This window comes from Lithobates pipiens, unplaced genomic scaffold (genome assembly GCF_037356315.1).
Source record: "Lithobates pipiens isolate NorthernLeopardFrog02 unplaced genomic scaffold, aLitPip1_a1.2 Scaffold_8, whole genome shotgun sequence".
Classification (NCBI taxonomy): domain Eukaryota; kingdom Metazoa; phylum Chordata; class Amphibia; order Anura; family Ranidae; genus Lithobates; species Lithobates pipiens.
Window position 1 is genome coordinate 35,459,124 of NW_027507903.1, and position 16,529 is coordinate 35,475,652.

General features: G+C 40.1%; 1 protein-coding gene across 7 annotated transcripts in view; it reads right to left on the minus strand.

Moving 5' to 3' along the window:
• Positions 1–16,529, minus strand: part of NTRK3 (neurotrophic receptor tyrosine kinase 3) — a 1,011,888-nt gene that overhangs the window by 325,456 nt on the left and 669,903 nt on the right. For all 7 annotated transcript variants that reach the window (XM_077472645.1, XM_077472644.1, XM_077472642.1 and 4 more), the window contains one exon: positions 4,509–4,697. In XM_077472645.1, the coding sequence (XP_077328771.1) occupies positions 4,509–4,697 (189 nt within the window). The remainder of the gene's footprint in view (positions 1–4,508; positions 4,698–16,529) is intronic.

The window sequence follows — 16,529 nt, forward strand, 5'->3', positions numbered from 1 at the left end:
TCAATCAATCAATTGTATACTGAGTGGAAGGATGCCAAAATGTCTATACATGTTAGAGGCTGTCCTATATCTAACACCAAATGTACAAGATGTTTTCCACCTATATATATATATGTATATAGTGCTGTTTTTTTATAATCCCTAAAAGGCATGCTAGAGACCAGTGGCGGTCCATCTATAAGGGGCGCAGGGGCGTCGCCCCCCTAATCCATGCACCAGGCCCCTAATCTACATGCAAGGCACAGGACACATGGATTTCACTAGGGTTTTTTTTTTTTTTAAGCACATGATTAGAAGCAGAGACTCTAATTGGTTTAAAAAAAGGATAAGCTTGGGGCGCAGAGCTCTGCACCCTGAGCCCACCCAGTTGTGTGACAATAGCAAATTAATATTCGCTATTGTCTTCCTGATTCTCCTCCCAGCCAATCAGAAAGCTAGTCCTGAGACCCGATTGGTCAGGGAGGTCTATGACAAACGGGTCTCAGGACACACTTCCTGTTTGGCTGGGAGGAGAAGCAACTGCCGACTCTTGCTTCCCCCTGCCTCCTAAACTAAGGCCTTTGATTGCCTTCCCGCCCACTGTCTTCCGGGGATGGGGGGGTTGGTTTTGGGGTCAATCGCCGCATTCTTGTCCATCACCCATGCGGAGGGGGGTCATCGATCCCCACATTCCCGTTCATCTCCTTCACACGGGGGGAGGGGGAGGTTAGTTTGCTGCCCACCGAAAATATTAAGCACCGGCTGCCACTACTAAAAACGATTATAAGCTATTGTAATATTAAATATTAATTACAATGCATGCATTCACCTTATTTTATACACATAAAATAAAATGTTTGGAGATTCAGAAAAAAAATATGAATGAATTAGATCCCATTTAAAGTTATTCTCAACATCACAGAAGTGTTTCTATTTCAGGTGAACAAATGAAAACAATACTTACCTTTGTTCATCTACTGGGTATAATTAAGGTTTTCAGAGACCCCCATGATGATTATTGGCATGACTATTCACGTTGATCAAGCAGGGAAAGCATTGGAAGAACTCTACATTAATATGAATAATAAACCTCTCCCTCCATTCTTCGCAATGAAAGGCAATGAAAGGTAATGAAAGGCAAGCATATAGTACTATATCTAACACCAAATGTATAAGATGTTTTCCACATATTCAGCATTTAAGGGATTTTTCAGCACATGGGGTCCTATTTAATGGGCAGGTGGACTTTAAATTGATTTGTTCTGTAAATACTGAATTTCTCTCTTTATTTTTTATTTTTTGTAGGTATATAGTGCTGTTTTTTTGTTTTGTTTTGTTTTTTATTATTCCTGAAAAGGGTGCTAAAACTATTATAAGCTATTGTATTATTAAATATTAATTGCAATGCATGTATTCACCATATTGTATACACATCTGTATAAAACAAAAAAGTTTTGAAATTCAGTAAAATTTAAAAAAAAATGCAATGTTTCAATGAATTTAGATCACATGTAAAGTTATTCTCAACATCACAGAAGAGTTTCTTTTTCAGGTGGACAAATGAAAACAGTCCTTACATTTGTTCATCTACTGGGTATAATTAAAGTGCAACTTCACTTTTGTTGAGAAAAAAACATTCCCCCCTGGGTGATCTATGTACATTGTAAGGATTATAACAAACGTTGTTGCAGATTCCTACCTTTTGTTATTCTGAAGTAATCCCTGTGTGTTTGTCTGTGCCTCTGGACGGAGTGGGTCTAATGGGAGTGGTTTCATAATTATCAGTCAGCTGTGGCAGCTGCAGAGCACTAATGAGAAAAGCCGCTGGCCCTGCATCCCTTTAGACGTGTTCCTATTGGAAATATCTTACCAAAAATTACATTTTTGTTACCGGGGATGCCTAAAATCTGACTTGTATTTTAGGCAGACTTCTGGGAAAATTGGTGAGCCAATCACACAAGCAGAAAATTATGTTTCTGGGGAGTGGTCAGTACACACTCTGTGTACAGAACAAGTCCATGTAGCCATAGTGCTTTGCATTTATAGAAAATTACAGCGGCTGCAGATTGAAAAGGAAAGGTCATTTTTAATAACATTCAATTATAATATGACTTGTATCACAATTGTACACTATGTTATATTTTCTTTATTTGCATTTTTTTTCCCCCCACGAAAGTGGAGTTATCCTCTAAGGTTTTCAGAGACACCGCAATGTTTATTGTCAGGCCTATTCAGGACGATCAAGCAGGGAAAGCATTGGAGGAACTCTACAGTCAGAGCTGCTGTTAGAAATCATAGGACCCCCATACATCCCACCTGACAGGGTCCCCCTCCTATTTATTTAAAAAAATTAACAGCCCTGTTGGGGGGCCTTTGGTAAAATATCAGGGGTGTAAACAAAGATCCCCAGCTGCAATGGACAGTGAATGAATGGCTCAGTTCATTCACAAACTGAAGCATAGTAAACACAGTTCACTATGCTTCAGAGATGAATGGACACAGTGAGTGATCTGTGCCAATTGCTCACTGTATTCATTTAGGAAAAGAAGGAGCTGGTGAGTAGGACATATTTACTGCACACTCCCTGCTCTCCCTCCTGAAACATTCCCCTGTGTGCACTCAGCAGCTACCAATCCCCCTGTAGCACAGCCGGAGGACAAAAAAGAAGGAGAAGCCAGCAGAGCTGCAGTGGGAGCCACAAGAGTTGGCAATAAGGCAGTACAGCCATCACTCAGCAGGTGCCTGGACCCTCCTTTTGAACTGATGGGGCCTGGGCCCGGTACAGGAGGGCTGGCTGCACTGTCTTGTCAGCGGCCCTGTCTTCATTAATATGAATAATAAACCTCTCCATTGTTAGCATTGAAAGGTAATGAAAATAATGTGTGGGGCCCACAATTCAACAATATTTCTAAAAGAAGGGTGGGGAAGGGGATGTTTATTAGTGCCATTACGCCCCCCCCCCCCAAGTTACTGAATAAAATGAACTTAAATGACATCTAATCATTTTTGAAAGATAAAGCATTTAACTCAGAGGCAGCAAAAAAAAATATAAAAAAAATTTGATAACCATAAGGCTGAAGGTCACGAAACAGCAATAAAATGATTTAAAAAAAGTAATTTATAAGAAGTACTCAATTGGGAACATTGTCAAACACTAATAAAGCTCTAACGTTGACTATCACATCATCTATCCAATAACTTTGGTGTAAAATCAATACATCAAATGGCTTTGATGCAGTAGTGGGGTGGGCATATGCAGGGGATTAATCATAGTTACCTGAAGAAGAAAATCTTTCTCTAATAGGTACAAATGAGGTACACTTTGCTAGACAGTCCATCTAACCAAGCAATAAAGACAGGCTACACATTTCCATTTACAAAAATCGATCCAATCCACTTAGAAATCATTTAAAGAAATTGTCTGGTCTAAATTAAAGTTTTATAACTACTTTAGATCCTTCCATATAGAAACTTCCCTTAACCGCTCTTAAACAGCAGTTAGATCCCCTCAAGCGGTTTTTAATTTTTTTTTTTTACATTAATCTGATCTTTGGAATATATTAGCAATCATGGGGAATTATACCTGAATGGTTAAAGTACAATACCCGGCATCACCTGTACATTAACATAAAATTACAGTCTCGGAGAGAGGAGGCACGGTAACGGGACCTCTCTCGGTCACCACATAAGCTGGTGACAAGCAATTGTGCAAACAAATTTCCATTAAAAATGCCCTGTGGTAAAAAAAAAGAAACTTGATATCTAAGACCCCTTTCACACCGGGGCATTTTTCGGGCGTTTTTCAGGTGCTTTAGCGTTAAAAAAAAGCGCCTGTAAAGCGCTTGAAAGAAGCTGCAACTGCAATCCCAATGTAAAAGCCCGAGTGCTTTCACACCGAGATCCCTTTCACACTGGAGCGTTTTTCAGGCGCTTTAGCTTTTAAAAAAAGAGCCTGAAAGAAGCCGCAACTGCAATCCCAATGTAAAAGCCCGAGTGCTTTCACACCGAGGCGTTGCGTTGGCAGAGCGTCAAAAAAAGTCCTGCAAGCAGCTTCTTTGCAGCGCTTTTGGAGCGGTGAATACAACGCTCCTAAAGCGCCCCTTCCCATTGAAATCAATGGGAAGCGCCTGTAAAACGCCTGAAAAGTGCATGAAAAGCGCTATTGGCAGCAGCGTTTTGTGGACGCTTATAACCCTTTATTGGCCACTAGCAGGGGTTAAAAGCACCCCAATAACGCTCGAAAAACACTGGTAAAGCGCTGCTAGTTTAAGCGGCGCTTTACGAGCGTTTTTCGGGCGCTGACATTGTGAAAGGGCTCTTAAAGCACTTGGGCTTTCACATTGGGACTGCAGATGAGGCTTCTTTCAAGCGCTTTACAGGCGCTTTTTTTTTAACGCTAAAGCGCTTGAAAAACACCCCAGTGTGAAAGGGTCTAAGTATTTTTGCAAAACAATGTATTTTTGTCCGTTTTTGATTTCATTTTTGATCACAGTCAGTATTTACTTGAGCAAGAATTATGTAATACTTACACGTATCTGGCTTGTGACAATTGTGGCTCTGGCGGAAATATTGAGGATTTTCAATAACAGGGATCCGTGTCATTCCAATGACCACAGTGTCCGGTCCTGCATCTAGGGAGTTTGGTGTGGTTATTCCATGGTTAATATGATGAAGAGGACTGGCGGAATCTTCTTCCCCACTAATCACTGCCACGGGACCTGGGAAGATCACAAATGAATTAATGAAGGAGCATTAATACTGTCTCATTTAGATTTATTTATGCCACTAAAATGAAACAACATAAGGGTTCCTAAAACTTTTAAAGGGCAATGCTAGTAATAGACAATATGATTCTGTTAGCAATGACCCAAGTCTTTGAATCAGAAAAGGGCTGGCAGCTCTTGAATAAAAGTCCTTTATTTGGTTACATGGGCACACAGGCACAGGCTACGTTGACGCGTTTTGGCTAAGAAGCCTTCATCAAAGCAACCCCAAGGATGACCCCAATCTATTGTGACCAGTTGCAGAGTCTTCCATGAGGACGTCTCACGATGAAGACATCTCACTTCCATTTTTACTAGTGTGTTCTGTTCTCCAGGGGACAAAGTAATTTGTTTTCGATGGTAGTGATGGGGAAATCTGAACAGGGAAGGATGGAAAATATTTTTTGAACAAAGGAATTTATAACACGATGAAGATGTCTCACTTTAATTTTTACTAGTGCGTTTTATTCTCCAGGTGACAAAGTAAATGTAGCTGTTGTCTGAAGTAGGCCATACACTAATAGAATTTTATTCAAATGTTTTCATTTTAAGAACGTTCATTCATTTTGCATGGCAATGATGAGAAAATTTGAACAAGGAAAGATTAAAAAATGTTCTTGAATAAAGGAATTTATAACAATGTATGTGGTGTTTGTTCGGGAAAGTCCATTCATTCCAAAATTGAATGTTGAAAGCAAACAAAATTTTGAAGTACTTTTAAACATCATTTGTCAAGCCATTGAATGTAGACATTTTCTTAAAAATATTTGGTCTAAATTTTCTAGTGTATGTGTAGGCAAGTGCAGTCTGTACTCCCCTATAATTGGTGCAGAATGCAATGCAGAAGGGAATGGAAGTCGTGAGGAACTTGGTTCTTCTATGACTTACTGAGGCCATGAGGGAGATAGCTGTCCGACTGGATGTTGCCACCCCACGTGACCTCAGTGGCCATCTTGGGGAAGGCAGAGACTATTTAGACTCAGGCTCCCTGGGTTTGGCACGCTTTGTGAGAGTGGCTAGTGTATCGAAAGGTTCTTGGTCTGGCAGGGACAGTTTATTATGGCAGGGAAAGGTTCCTGAGGAGTAGGGAAAGTGCAGGGACTACACTATCTCCAATTAGTAAGCCTCCCATTTGGGTGTGGATCACCAACCAGGCCACATTCTTGCTTCTCATTACAGAAGCTCTTGGCATCATTTCAAGAGTACAATCCTCTGCTACTGTTTTTAAGTGGCGCCAGTTGGTTTTAACTACCTGGTAGGCCTGATTGTACATTGTTGGGACATTATAAATTTACCATTCTCATCCACCTTGACCTCTGAGTGTTTTCTTTGCCTTCGGCGCACCCTACCCACATATGGCTAGCTTAAGGTCAGTCATAACAAATCCTGGCAGGCAGCTAGCAAGGAGAAAGCAACTTTAACAGATGGTACGTTTCTCTATCTCCGAGCACCTGCTGAAGACAGAACTGGACAGCATACTCTAGGTGTGGCCAGACCAGAGTCTTGTAGAGCAGGAGAATTATTGTTTTATCTCTGGAGTTAATTCCCTTTTTAATGCAGCCAATATTCTGTTTGCTTTGTTAGCAGCAGCTTGGCATTGCATGCCATTGCTGAGCCTATCATCTACTAGGACCCCCAGGTCCTTTTCCATCCTAGATTCCCCCAGAGGTTCTCCCCCAGTGAGTAGATTGCATTCATATTTTTTGCCACCAAATACATTATTTTAAATTTTTGTATGATATTGTCTGTACTCAGTTGGAGACACCTGGTGGCTGTTTAACCACTACAATACAGGGCACTTTCGCCCCCTTCCTTCCCAGCCCAATTTTCAGCTTTCATCGCTCTAGAGCTTTCAGTGACAATTGCGCGGTCATGCTACACTGTACCCAAATGAAATTGTTATCATTTTGTTCGCACAAATAGAGCTTTATTTTTGTGTTATTTATTCACGACTCAGTTTTTAATTTTTTGCAATATAAGCGCAAAAAAAGCGGAAATTTGGAAAAAAAAGCAATATTTTCTTTTTTCTATTTTAAAAGAAATCCAATAAAATCAAATTTTGTCATAAATTTAAGCCAAAATGTATTCTGCTACATGTTTTTGGTAAAAAAAATTCCGTTAAGTGTATAATAATTGGTTTGTGTGATCACGGACATATGTACGCAAATGATCACGTACATATGTGTGCAGGTGATCACGTACATATGTGTGCAGATAATCATTGGGACATGTGATTTTAGTGGGACATATGTGGGGGACATGTTTTTATTATTAGGGACATGTGTTTTTATTATTTGGGGACATGTATGTTTTGGGGACATGTGTGTTTTGGGGACTGTGTTTACACTGTGTTGTGTGTTGACACTAGACTGATGATCAGTGAGTAAAAAGCTGTAAAAACAGCTCATACTCACTGATCATCAGCCAGCTGCAGCGTTCTGCTCTCCTCTCCTCAGCGATGACTTCCGTGTGAGGAGAGGAGAGCCGATTGCCTAGCAACCGGCTGTTTGTTTACATCACATGACGGCCGTGATTGGACACGGCCGTCATGTGATCAGGAGGGCCAATCACAGAGCCCTCCTGCCGATCTGAGATGTGCCGTGTCCGGGTGACACGAGCACATCGGGATCGCGCCGCTGCGCGGGCACGCGCGCGCGTGATCCCGCTACTTCTGAAGGACGTTCCTGAACGTCCTATCAGAAGTAGACGGCTCCCACCCGGCCGTATATATGCATTGGCCTGGTGGGAAGTGGTTAATGGACACTGCATATATTTATGCACGTTGTTGATATATATTTTTAATAGAATTGTTCTGATTATTTAGGGAGCGTGGGTATTAATATTTGCAGCACTCACAACATGAATTTTTTTTATTTATGTAAGCGTATCTTGGATTATCAAAAAATAACTATTGTTTGCATTGATATTACAGTACAATGTTGATGTATTAAAATAAGGTGTATGCTGCAACCATAGATTTCATTTAAGGCATTTTAAATTTACTCTTGGAAATTCTATTACACCCCTCGATGGGCTACTTTAGCATCCCTTAAATGCTATCACAACTTGATGAATCGATGGCAAAACCACTAGAATACCTGAAACGGATATCCCATAGGGACCAATGAATCACATCAGTGTGTCACATTATTAAAAAGTCTAGGCACTGGCTAAAGCAATTAACTTTCAAGTGCATGCTACACAACAATAATAAGGATATGATTCACATTTATGATTCACTGTACTTTCCATTTTCTTTGATTTTGGATGAGACCTTTGATACGTTTTGTAAAGAGTTCAAAATAGTAACATATTAAAAATGTAGACTGTTCAGCTAGTCACTGGACAAGTATCATCCTCTTATTAAGAAGCTTGCTCGGCACACAAGTACTATACTATCACTGACTAGATTTGAGTTTTCTGCCTCCTGCCGGTACTTTAGAACAGAACTGTGTTTTCAGAACATCACAGACTAATTTGAATAATAAATTGATGGCCTACTTTACAAGTCATTCATGGCAGGCTGTGTGTGTATTAAGAAACCTTCTAGCACTGTGATTGCAAATATGCATCAAAAATTTATACAAACAAGTTGTGCTGGAGATTAATAAAAAACACAGACACAAGGAAAAAATGCCATGCTTAAAATTAGTTGGCTTTAATCACTGTTGCCTTATCCTAACATAAATCTTGGAAATCTATGGATGCTTTGGGCTTTCTACATTTGTAATTATGTATTGCTTTTTTTTTTTTTGGATTATTAGGAAGCATGGGCCTTAATGAGCTCTTTGAATGCTTTGCCAAAACATTGTGTATGATGTTTTTTTCATACCTAGAAAAATGAAAGCTAAATATTTATTTTTCCTTAGAGAATAACAGCCATTTACAAGCTTTGAATGTTATTTAAACAATGAGGTAAAAAGATTGCTGAAGCAAGGATCGCTATCTCTTCTAAAAAAAAATGAAAAGAGGTGGACTGGTTTACTAGAGATCTACAATTATGATAAAAATATATAAATTGGTACATAATATTATTGTAAATATTCTTGTTTTGTACTGTATATATGTTTAGAGACAATCCCCTAAGGAGCTGCTGGTATCCTTGGGTACCCGTACTGTCAAAGAACTCACTGACACACCAGCAATGACCCAATAATTGACCAATCCTTGGCTGAAGGTTTTATTTGTTCAGTCCAGATGAGAGAATATTAGAAGCCATAGGATACCCAAAACACAGCACAAACAAATTCTCTCTGCTTGCAAATATCTTCAGTCCCTGGTTCGTAGTGCACCTTTAAATTGAGACCCACCATCTACTATTGTGTTTAATGGACTATGCTATCTTCTTCCTGAAGGAGCTCCCGTTTAACAGCCACCTTCCTATCTTCCAAATCCTAATATAGACCAATTCCCTATCTTTGGGATCCAGCACTGGAATGTTCTGGGATGCAAAAAGATTGCTATCAGCAGGCCTGGAAGGTGAAGGACCCTGCAATACTACATCCTCTCCAGGGGAAGCCTAGGAAGGTAAGCACCCTTCTGGAAGGAATCCCCAAATTTTTCTCTCCTTCACCAGCCTACATCACTTGCAATAAACCTCTTAGTGATGGGCCAGGGTAAAATAAAGCTACTTTCACACAGAAGCGCTTTACAGGCGCTACAGCACTAAAAATAGTGCCTTTGTAGCGCCTGTAAAGAGCCTCCCCTGTGACTCCAGTGTGAAGGCCTGAGGACTTTCACACTGGAGGGGTGCACTTGCAGGACGGTCAAAAACGTCCTTCAAGCCACATCTTTGCAGCGCTGCAGGAGCAGGTCCTTAAGCGCCCCTTCCTGCCCCTTCCCATTGAAAACAATGGGGCAGCATCGCTGAAGTGGTGCTATGCTGGCACTATACTGGCGGTTTTAACCCTTTTTCGGCTGCTAGCGGGGCTTAAAACTGCCCCACTAGTGGCAAAATAGCGCTGCTAAAAGATGGTAAAGCAGTGCTAAAAATAGTGCAGCTTTACTGCAATGCACCCACTCGACCCAATATGAAAGTGGCCTAAACATTCATAACCCCTCGTATTTTCTTGCTGTATCATCTGGAGAACACTTCTCAGAACCAGAAATAAGTAAACAATGGCCTTAAAACCCAACAAATGCAGAAACAATAAGACCCCTTTCATACTGAGGCACTTTTCAGGCACTTTCACGGTAAAAAAAAGCACCTGAAAAGCTAATGAAAAGCTGTTTCCATTAAAATCAATGAATGCTTTCACACTGGGGCAGTGGGCTGGCAGGGCAGTGAAAAATGCCCCTCTCCATTTAAATCAATGGAAAGCTCTTCAAAAGTGCCTGCAAAGCTCATCAAAAGCGCTCAAATGTTTTACTGGCAGTTTAGAAGCGCCTCAGTGTGAAAGAGGCCTTACAATCAGAGCTTAGAAGGGCTACAGTCTCGCTGTTCACTAAATTCAGAATAGGGACAAACCTGCTTATGCCAGGTGCCAGGATCCCAACATATGTATTGATTTACTTATTTTTAATCAAAGATGACACTACACAGAAAGTTAAAACCAAACTCCTAAAGTGGGCTGATACTCGAAGAGTTACTTAAATATAACACTACAGCGCTAACACTGTGCCAATCTTCTCATTGTAATCTGTCATATAACAAATGATAGATAAAAAAAAAGAGAATTTACAACAACATACTAATTCCCGGAGGTATAGGAATAATTGTCAAATGTCGCGTACACACGATCGATCTCTCAGCAGAATCCCGTCGGAAAATCCGTCATATCTTTTTCTGACGGGATTCTGCTCAAGTTTGCCTTGCATGCACATGGTCACGCAAAAGAGAAAATTAAGCCGAGAAAATTAAGTTCAATGCTTTCGAGCATGCATCAAATTGTTTCCGAGCATGCGTAGGAAATTTGCATGTCGGAATTGCCACAGACTATTGCATTTTCGGATAGGAACTTTTGCCCGACCGAAGAATTGAAAGCATGCTCTCAATCTTTTGTTGGCTAGAATTCCGCCAGTAAAAGAACAATGGAGCATACACACGGTCGCATTTTCCGACGAAAAACTCTCAGCGGTCTTTTGCGGGCCGAAATTGCGACCGTGTGTACACGGCAAAAGTGGTAAAATGTGTCTGACACTGGTGCCTGCAATGCTGCTTTCAGTAGTGGGCTGGGAATCCACACTCTGTAATACAAATGTGCTTTCTTCCCCTCCCCTTTTTCACTACCTAATCAAATGTTAATGATCTTGTTGAGATAGATATTAAAATTTCAATGAAAATTGCAATGAAATACCCAAATATTTACCCTTCTTAGAAAAATGCCGGCCCAGCCTCCTCCCAGTGCTACTCTAATGACCAGGAGCCTAGACCTTTGGTTAAATAATTTATGCTGAAGGCAAAAATAAGCCAATCTGAACTTTCATCCTTCCCAGAGACCATATTATAAAAGAATAGGTTCCTGGCTGTGGAGGGAGCATGTTCTTCAATAAAAAAAAAAAAAGTATGCATTTAATTCCTTTAATTACACAAGACTTATCCAGACTCTTAATACAGACTAATGCCGGCCATACACGGTGCGAATTTCGAAAGAATTTTCTTTCGAAAATCGTATCCAAGAATTTTCGTATGAATTTCGCACCATTAGTGCGCTGCAGCAACAGCCGAGTGTGGAAATAAAATTTGAGGAATCGGACATGTTGGAATTTTTTTTAAAAACTAACGATTTTCTAATCAATGATGGGAGAATCGTGCAAGAAATGTAATAAAAAAAAAATCTATTCACAAAGGTAGCAAAACCTTCTGCATGCAGCTCCCCCATCCTCTCCATATACTTACCTGAGTCTGACACAGGAGCTGTACTCTCTTAGCCTCATTGGCTTAGAGACAGCAGTGGGAGCCAATGGTGTCAATCACAGTAAGTGAGAAGGGGGCAGGGCTGAGCTCACACAAGTGCCCCCCATACCTAACGGCTTGCTATGGGGGCATTTGGCGAAAGATTAGGAGCCAGGAGTGCCAGTGGGGGGATTTTTTTTACAATCACTTTACGAACAAGTCACAGGTGTGTACACCATCATATAGAGATCATAAAGACTCGCTGACAGCTGGGCCAAAATGATTAGAAATTGAGTTTTCTAAATATTAGAAGATTATTTTTCACCCTTGATGTACATCCACTTCAGCCTAAGTCAGATGTACAGTAAATATTGATCATAAATCTGCAGGGGTTATTATTTTCTGCTCTATAAGCAGAGGCCAATTGACAAAATCTATAATTTTCCGAACAATAAAGCCTATGCACACATCTCTCCAAATGCTATAAGATAAGGCATGTTGTACACGCCTGTAACAATTCTAGAAAAGCTTGCTTTATTCAAACTATTTTAAATGTTATACACTGAAGATAACTGATCTACATTCTGATTTTTAGCTCAATGTCATAGTGTTTCATGTTTAAACTATGGTTGACTGATGATGGGTTTTTTTTATAGTTGGAGAAAAGGGAATAAAATCAGAGCAAGTGACTCATGCTGCTAAATCCCACTCGCATGCATGCTGCAAGTGACTCATTGTAAACTCTTGAGATCACAACGTATGACATGCAACAATTGTAAAATGGGAGCCAGGCCTTCAAAAGCTTTGACATTACAGTTAATACCTTTCATTGTACTACACAGGCATACCCCACTTTTAAGTACACAATGGGGGTTCTTTACTAAAGCTGGAAAGTGCAAAATCAGGCTCACTTCTGCATAGAAACCAATCAGCTTCCAGGTTTTATCACCAAAGCTTAATTGAACAAGTTGGGGTTAGAAGCTGATTGGTTTCTATGCAGAAGTGAGCCTGATTTGCACTTTCCAGCTTTAGTAAATAACCCCCATTGTGTACTTAAAAGTGGGGTATGACTGTACGTGGTGTTTCCTGGGAACATCTGGGAGACTCATTTAATTTACCATTCTACTCATATAGCCATCACATCACCTGGCTAGAGTTCTATGCATATAGGGGTTTTGATTTGTCGATAAATCAAGAGTATTTTTTTTTTTTTTTTAGAAAGGTTTTATTTACCAACATTTTTCTTTAACCTCCCTGGCGGTATGATTAGTTCTGATTTTAGGTGCTGAAAGCGGTACAATTATTTAGCATGGAAATTTGGCGTTTTATATTGGAGGCCTGCAATTCTTAGGAATAACTCTCTTAAATCTGTTCAAACCAGAGTCTAGCAGACATCCCGGGTATGATAAAGTTTATAATATAATAAATAATGATAATAAATAATAAAAAAAATTATTCAATAATGTAATCAAATCCAAAAACACTGAAATTTGCTCATTTGCAGAATTGTCGATGTCATTAGATTTAGTGTTTGATGACGGATCTCCCCACAAATCGCTATCGCTCAATTCTGCAAGTGATTCTAATTTATTATAGCTGTTTTCTAGTTGGTCTAAAATCACTTTTGACATAAAGGGACAGTTTTTGGTTGCTATGGGCAATCTCCAAATTCCAGGCAGAAAAAACAGTATTTATAATATAAAAGTGCATGCAGGGCACTGGACAGACCACTAGGGACAAAGGGGGTGTGTATTTTTTTTTATACAGTACTGTAATCTGTAAGATTGCAGTACTGTGTGTGTTTTGTGTGTTTTTACTTTTTTGAATTTGGCGCCGATCTCCGCTCCCATGCATCGTAACATCGCAGGGAACGGAGCTCGGCGGCACTCGGGCACTGTGTGAATCGGGCGGAGGACAGCTCGATCACACAGCGCGGAGGACATCACTGGATCCAGGGGACAAGGTAAGTAAGTCTCCCTGTATCCAGCGATGTGATCCCGAGTCTGGCTCAGGGTTTCCGCTTATGGTACTGAAATACCAACCCGAGCCAGACTCGGGATCACCGCTAGGGAGATTAAGACAGCATATAAACAAGACAAACCAGCACAGAAATAACGTTCCTATAAAAATGAAAACATTGACGAGTCAAATTTATCCATGCATAGGAATACACATTAAATCTATTTTTTACATGTATAGAATAATTATTGTGGTTATTTTTTTTTTTTTTTTAAGTGAGACTCAATTATAAATATCAGATCTAGGCTTGGCAAAACTTTGAGTAGACCCCTTCATGCATTGTTTGGAGTTAAATTCCAGCCTAAAATGCAGGGTAAGCTTTGAAGCCTGCTTATTTTCCAGTTTACAAGTCAACTTTATGTTGCCTACCGCTTTATATGATAATATTGCCTTGGGCATATGACTTTTCCAGTTTCCCCATAATAGTGGCTGTCTGTGAATTTATATAGACTCTACTTAAAAAAAAAAAATATTTCTTGCATTATAAATGTTGTATCTTAATTTATAGGTATGCATCAAATTCCCCCCCCCCCCCCCCCCTTTTTTTTCTTTTTTCTTTCTCCCTTTAGAAAACCAAAATTTGTATGTCTGGATGCAATTTGTGCAGAACATTGAATACTGTTTTATATGATGCTTAGGGAGTTATTTACTAAAGGAAAATCCACTTTGCACTGCAAGTGCACTTGGAAGTAAGGTTGCTGTAGATCCGAGGGGGACATGCAAAGAAAATAAAAAAACAGCATTTTAGCTTGCACATGATTGGATGATCAGATCTACCCCTTATGCCGTGTACAAACGAGTGGAATGTCTGACAGAAAAAGTCAGACGGAAGCTTTTCATGGTATATTCTGATCGTTGTGTATGCCTCATTGGACTTTTTTTTATGAAAATTCTGACAGACCTAGAAATAGAACATGTTTTAAATATTTCCGATGGAACCAATTCCTATCGGGAAAACCGCTCCTCTGTATGCTGTTCCAACGGACCAAAAACGACACATGCTCTGAAGCAAGTACAAGACGAAGGCTATTGGCTACTGGCTATTGAACTTCCTTTTTCTAGTCTAGTCTTCGGACTTACGCAAGTCAGTTTCAGAGGAATACCGTCGGAAAAACCTTTGGAGTTTATTCCATCGGGAAAACCTGTTGTGTGTACAGGGCATTAGATTTAGAGCAACTGCACTTTAAAGTAGACATGTGCGATTAGTTTCATACAAATTTTCGATTTCCGTAATTTCCGTAAATTCGTACATTCGGGAGGATCCGTAATAGGAATTTCTACGCTTCTGAAGTTTGTATGAAATACAAAATGTTGTTTACGAATTTTGGATCCAAATTCCGTTACAACGGAAACGTGACTTTTGTTTTGTTGACCAATCAGAGGTTTTCTTCTACTGCTGAGTGAGGGTTGGGAAAATTACCTTTTTTAATATGGGAGTGGGAGACTGGTACTGGTAGTCAATGGGAGATTCAGAATTGGACAAAATAAGAATGTTCGTTAATTACGATTATTCATTATGATGAAGTTAAAAAACCCAGGAAGTCAGCACAGCACAGGGATGGTGGGAGCCCCTCAATGATAAGTTCATCATAACGAATATTTTCGTAATTGTTCTGAAAAGTTAACGAACCTAATGAAAATTCGTACGCATCCAAATTGAATTTCGCACACAAATTACGAAATTAATTAATTCTAATACGAAATGGAATGGAACAAAACAAAACTAATTTATTGACAACGCACATGTCTACTTGCAAGTGCACTTGCAGTGCAAAGTGGATTTGCCTTTCGTAAATAACCCCCTTTGTGTTATTTTCCTTTTCTAAATATACCATAAAAACGTATTAAACCAAACAACTGAGACCCAAACTTATCTTGTTGAGATCTAAGAGAGTTGGTTGGCAGCAGAAGCACTTTTGGGTGAAGATAACCCTGCCAACGTTTACTAAATTATTTTTTAGGAGGCAGCACCAAGGATATAAGTTACCTCTATGGAAATGCATCATATGTCCTGGCTGATGATTTTTTTGTAAAAAATCTCCTTTCAGTGATGTCAGATCCTCCTCACAGTGGAGAACTTCCAGTGCTACATGGGTCTACCACCTCGGCTGTAACAGCGAAGGATTCCACCACTTGCACTTCCTCTTCACCCTACTTGTTCATTAACCAAACGCCTTGTATTTTGTTCATGTAATGTAAAGCACTCTGTGATTAAAGGAGCGGGGTCCTATCATTCATCCGCCTGTCCTCCAATCACAGAATGCTTAGGGCTCATGCACACAGGGCATTTAAAAAATGCCAGCGCTGGGAATGTTTGACCACTCTTCCAGAAGCTCATTTGTGAGGTCAGGCATTGAGGTGGACGAGAAGCCATGGCTCGCAGTCTCCGCTCTAATGCCCTGAACACAAGGTTGGACTTTCCAACGGAAAATGTGTGATCGGATCATGTTGTCAGAAAATCCAATCATGTGTGGGCTCCATCAGACTTTTTCCGCTGGAATTTCCGACTACATAGTTTGCAAGCTGGATCAAAAAATTTCCGACAACAAATTCCGATCGTATAAATTCCGATCGTATGTAGACAACTCCGATGGACAAAGTGCCACGCATGCTCAGAATAAATTACGAGACAAAAGCTATTGGCTACTGGCTTGTTTATAGTCGTTCAGAACGATCGGATTTTCCGACAACTTTGTGCGACTGTGTGTATGTTAGACAAGTTTGGGCCAAAATCTGTCAGAAAAAATCAGACGAATTTTGTCGCTGGAAAGTCAGACTGTGTGTACAGGGAATAATTCATCTCAAATGTGTTCTATCGTGTGCAGGCCAGTCAAGTTCCTCCACCCCAAACTCGCTCATCCATGTCTTTATGGAATTGCTTTGTGTACTGGTCCAAATCATTTGGTGGAGGGGGGATTATGGTGTGGGGTTGT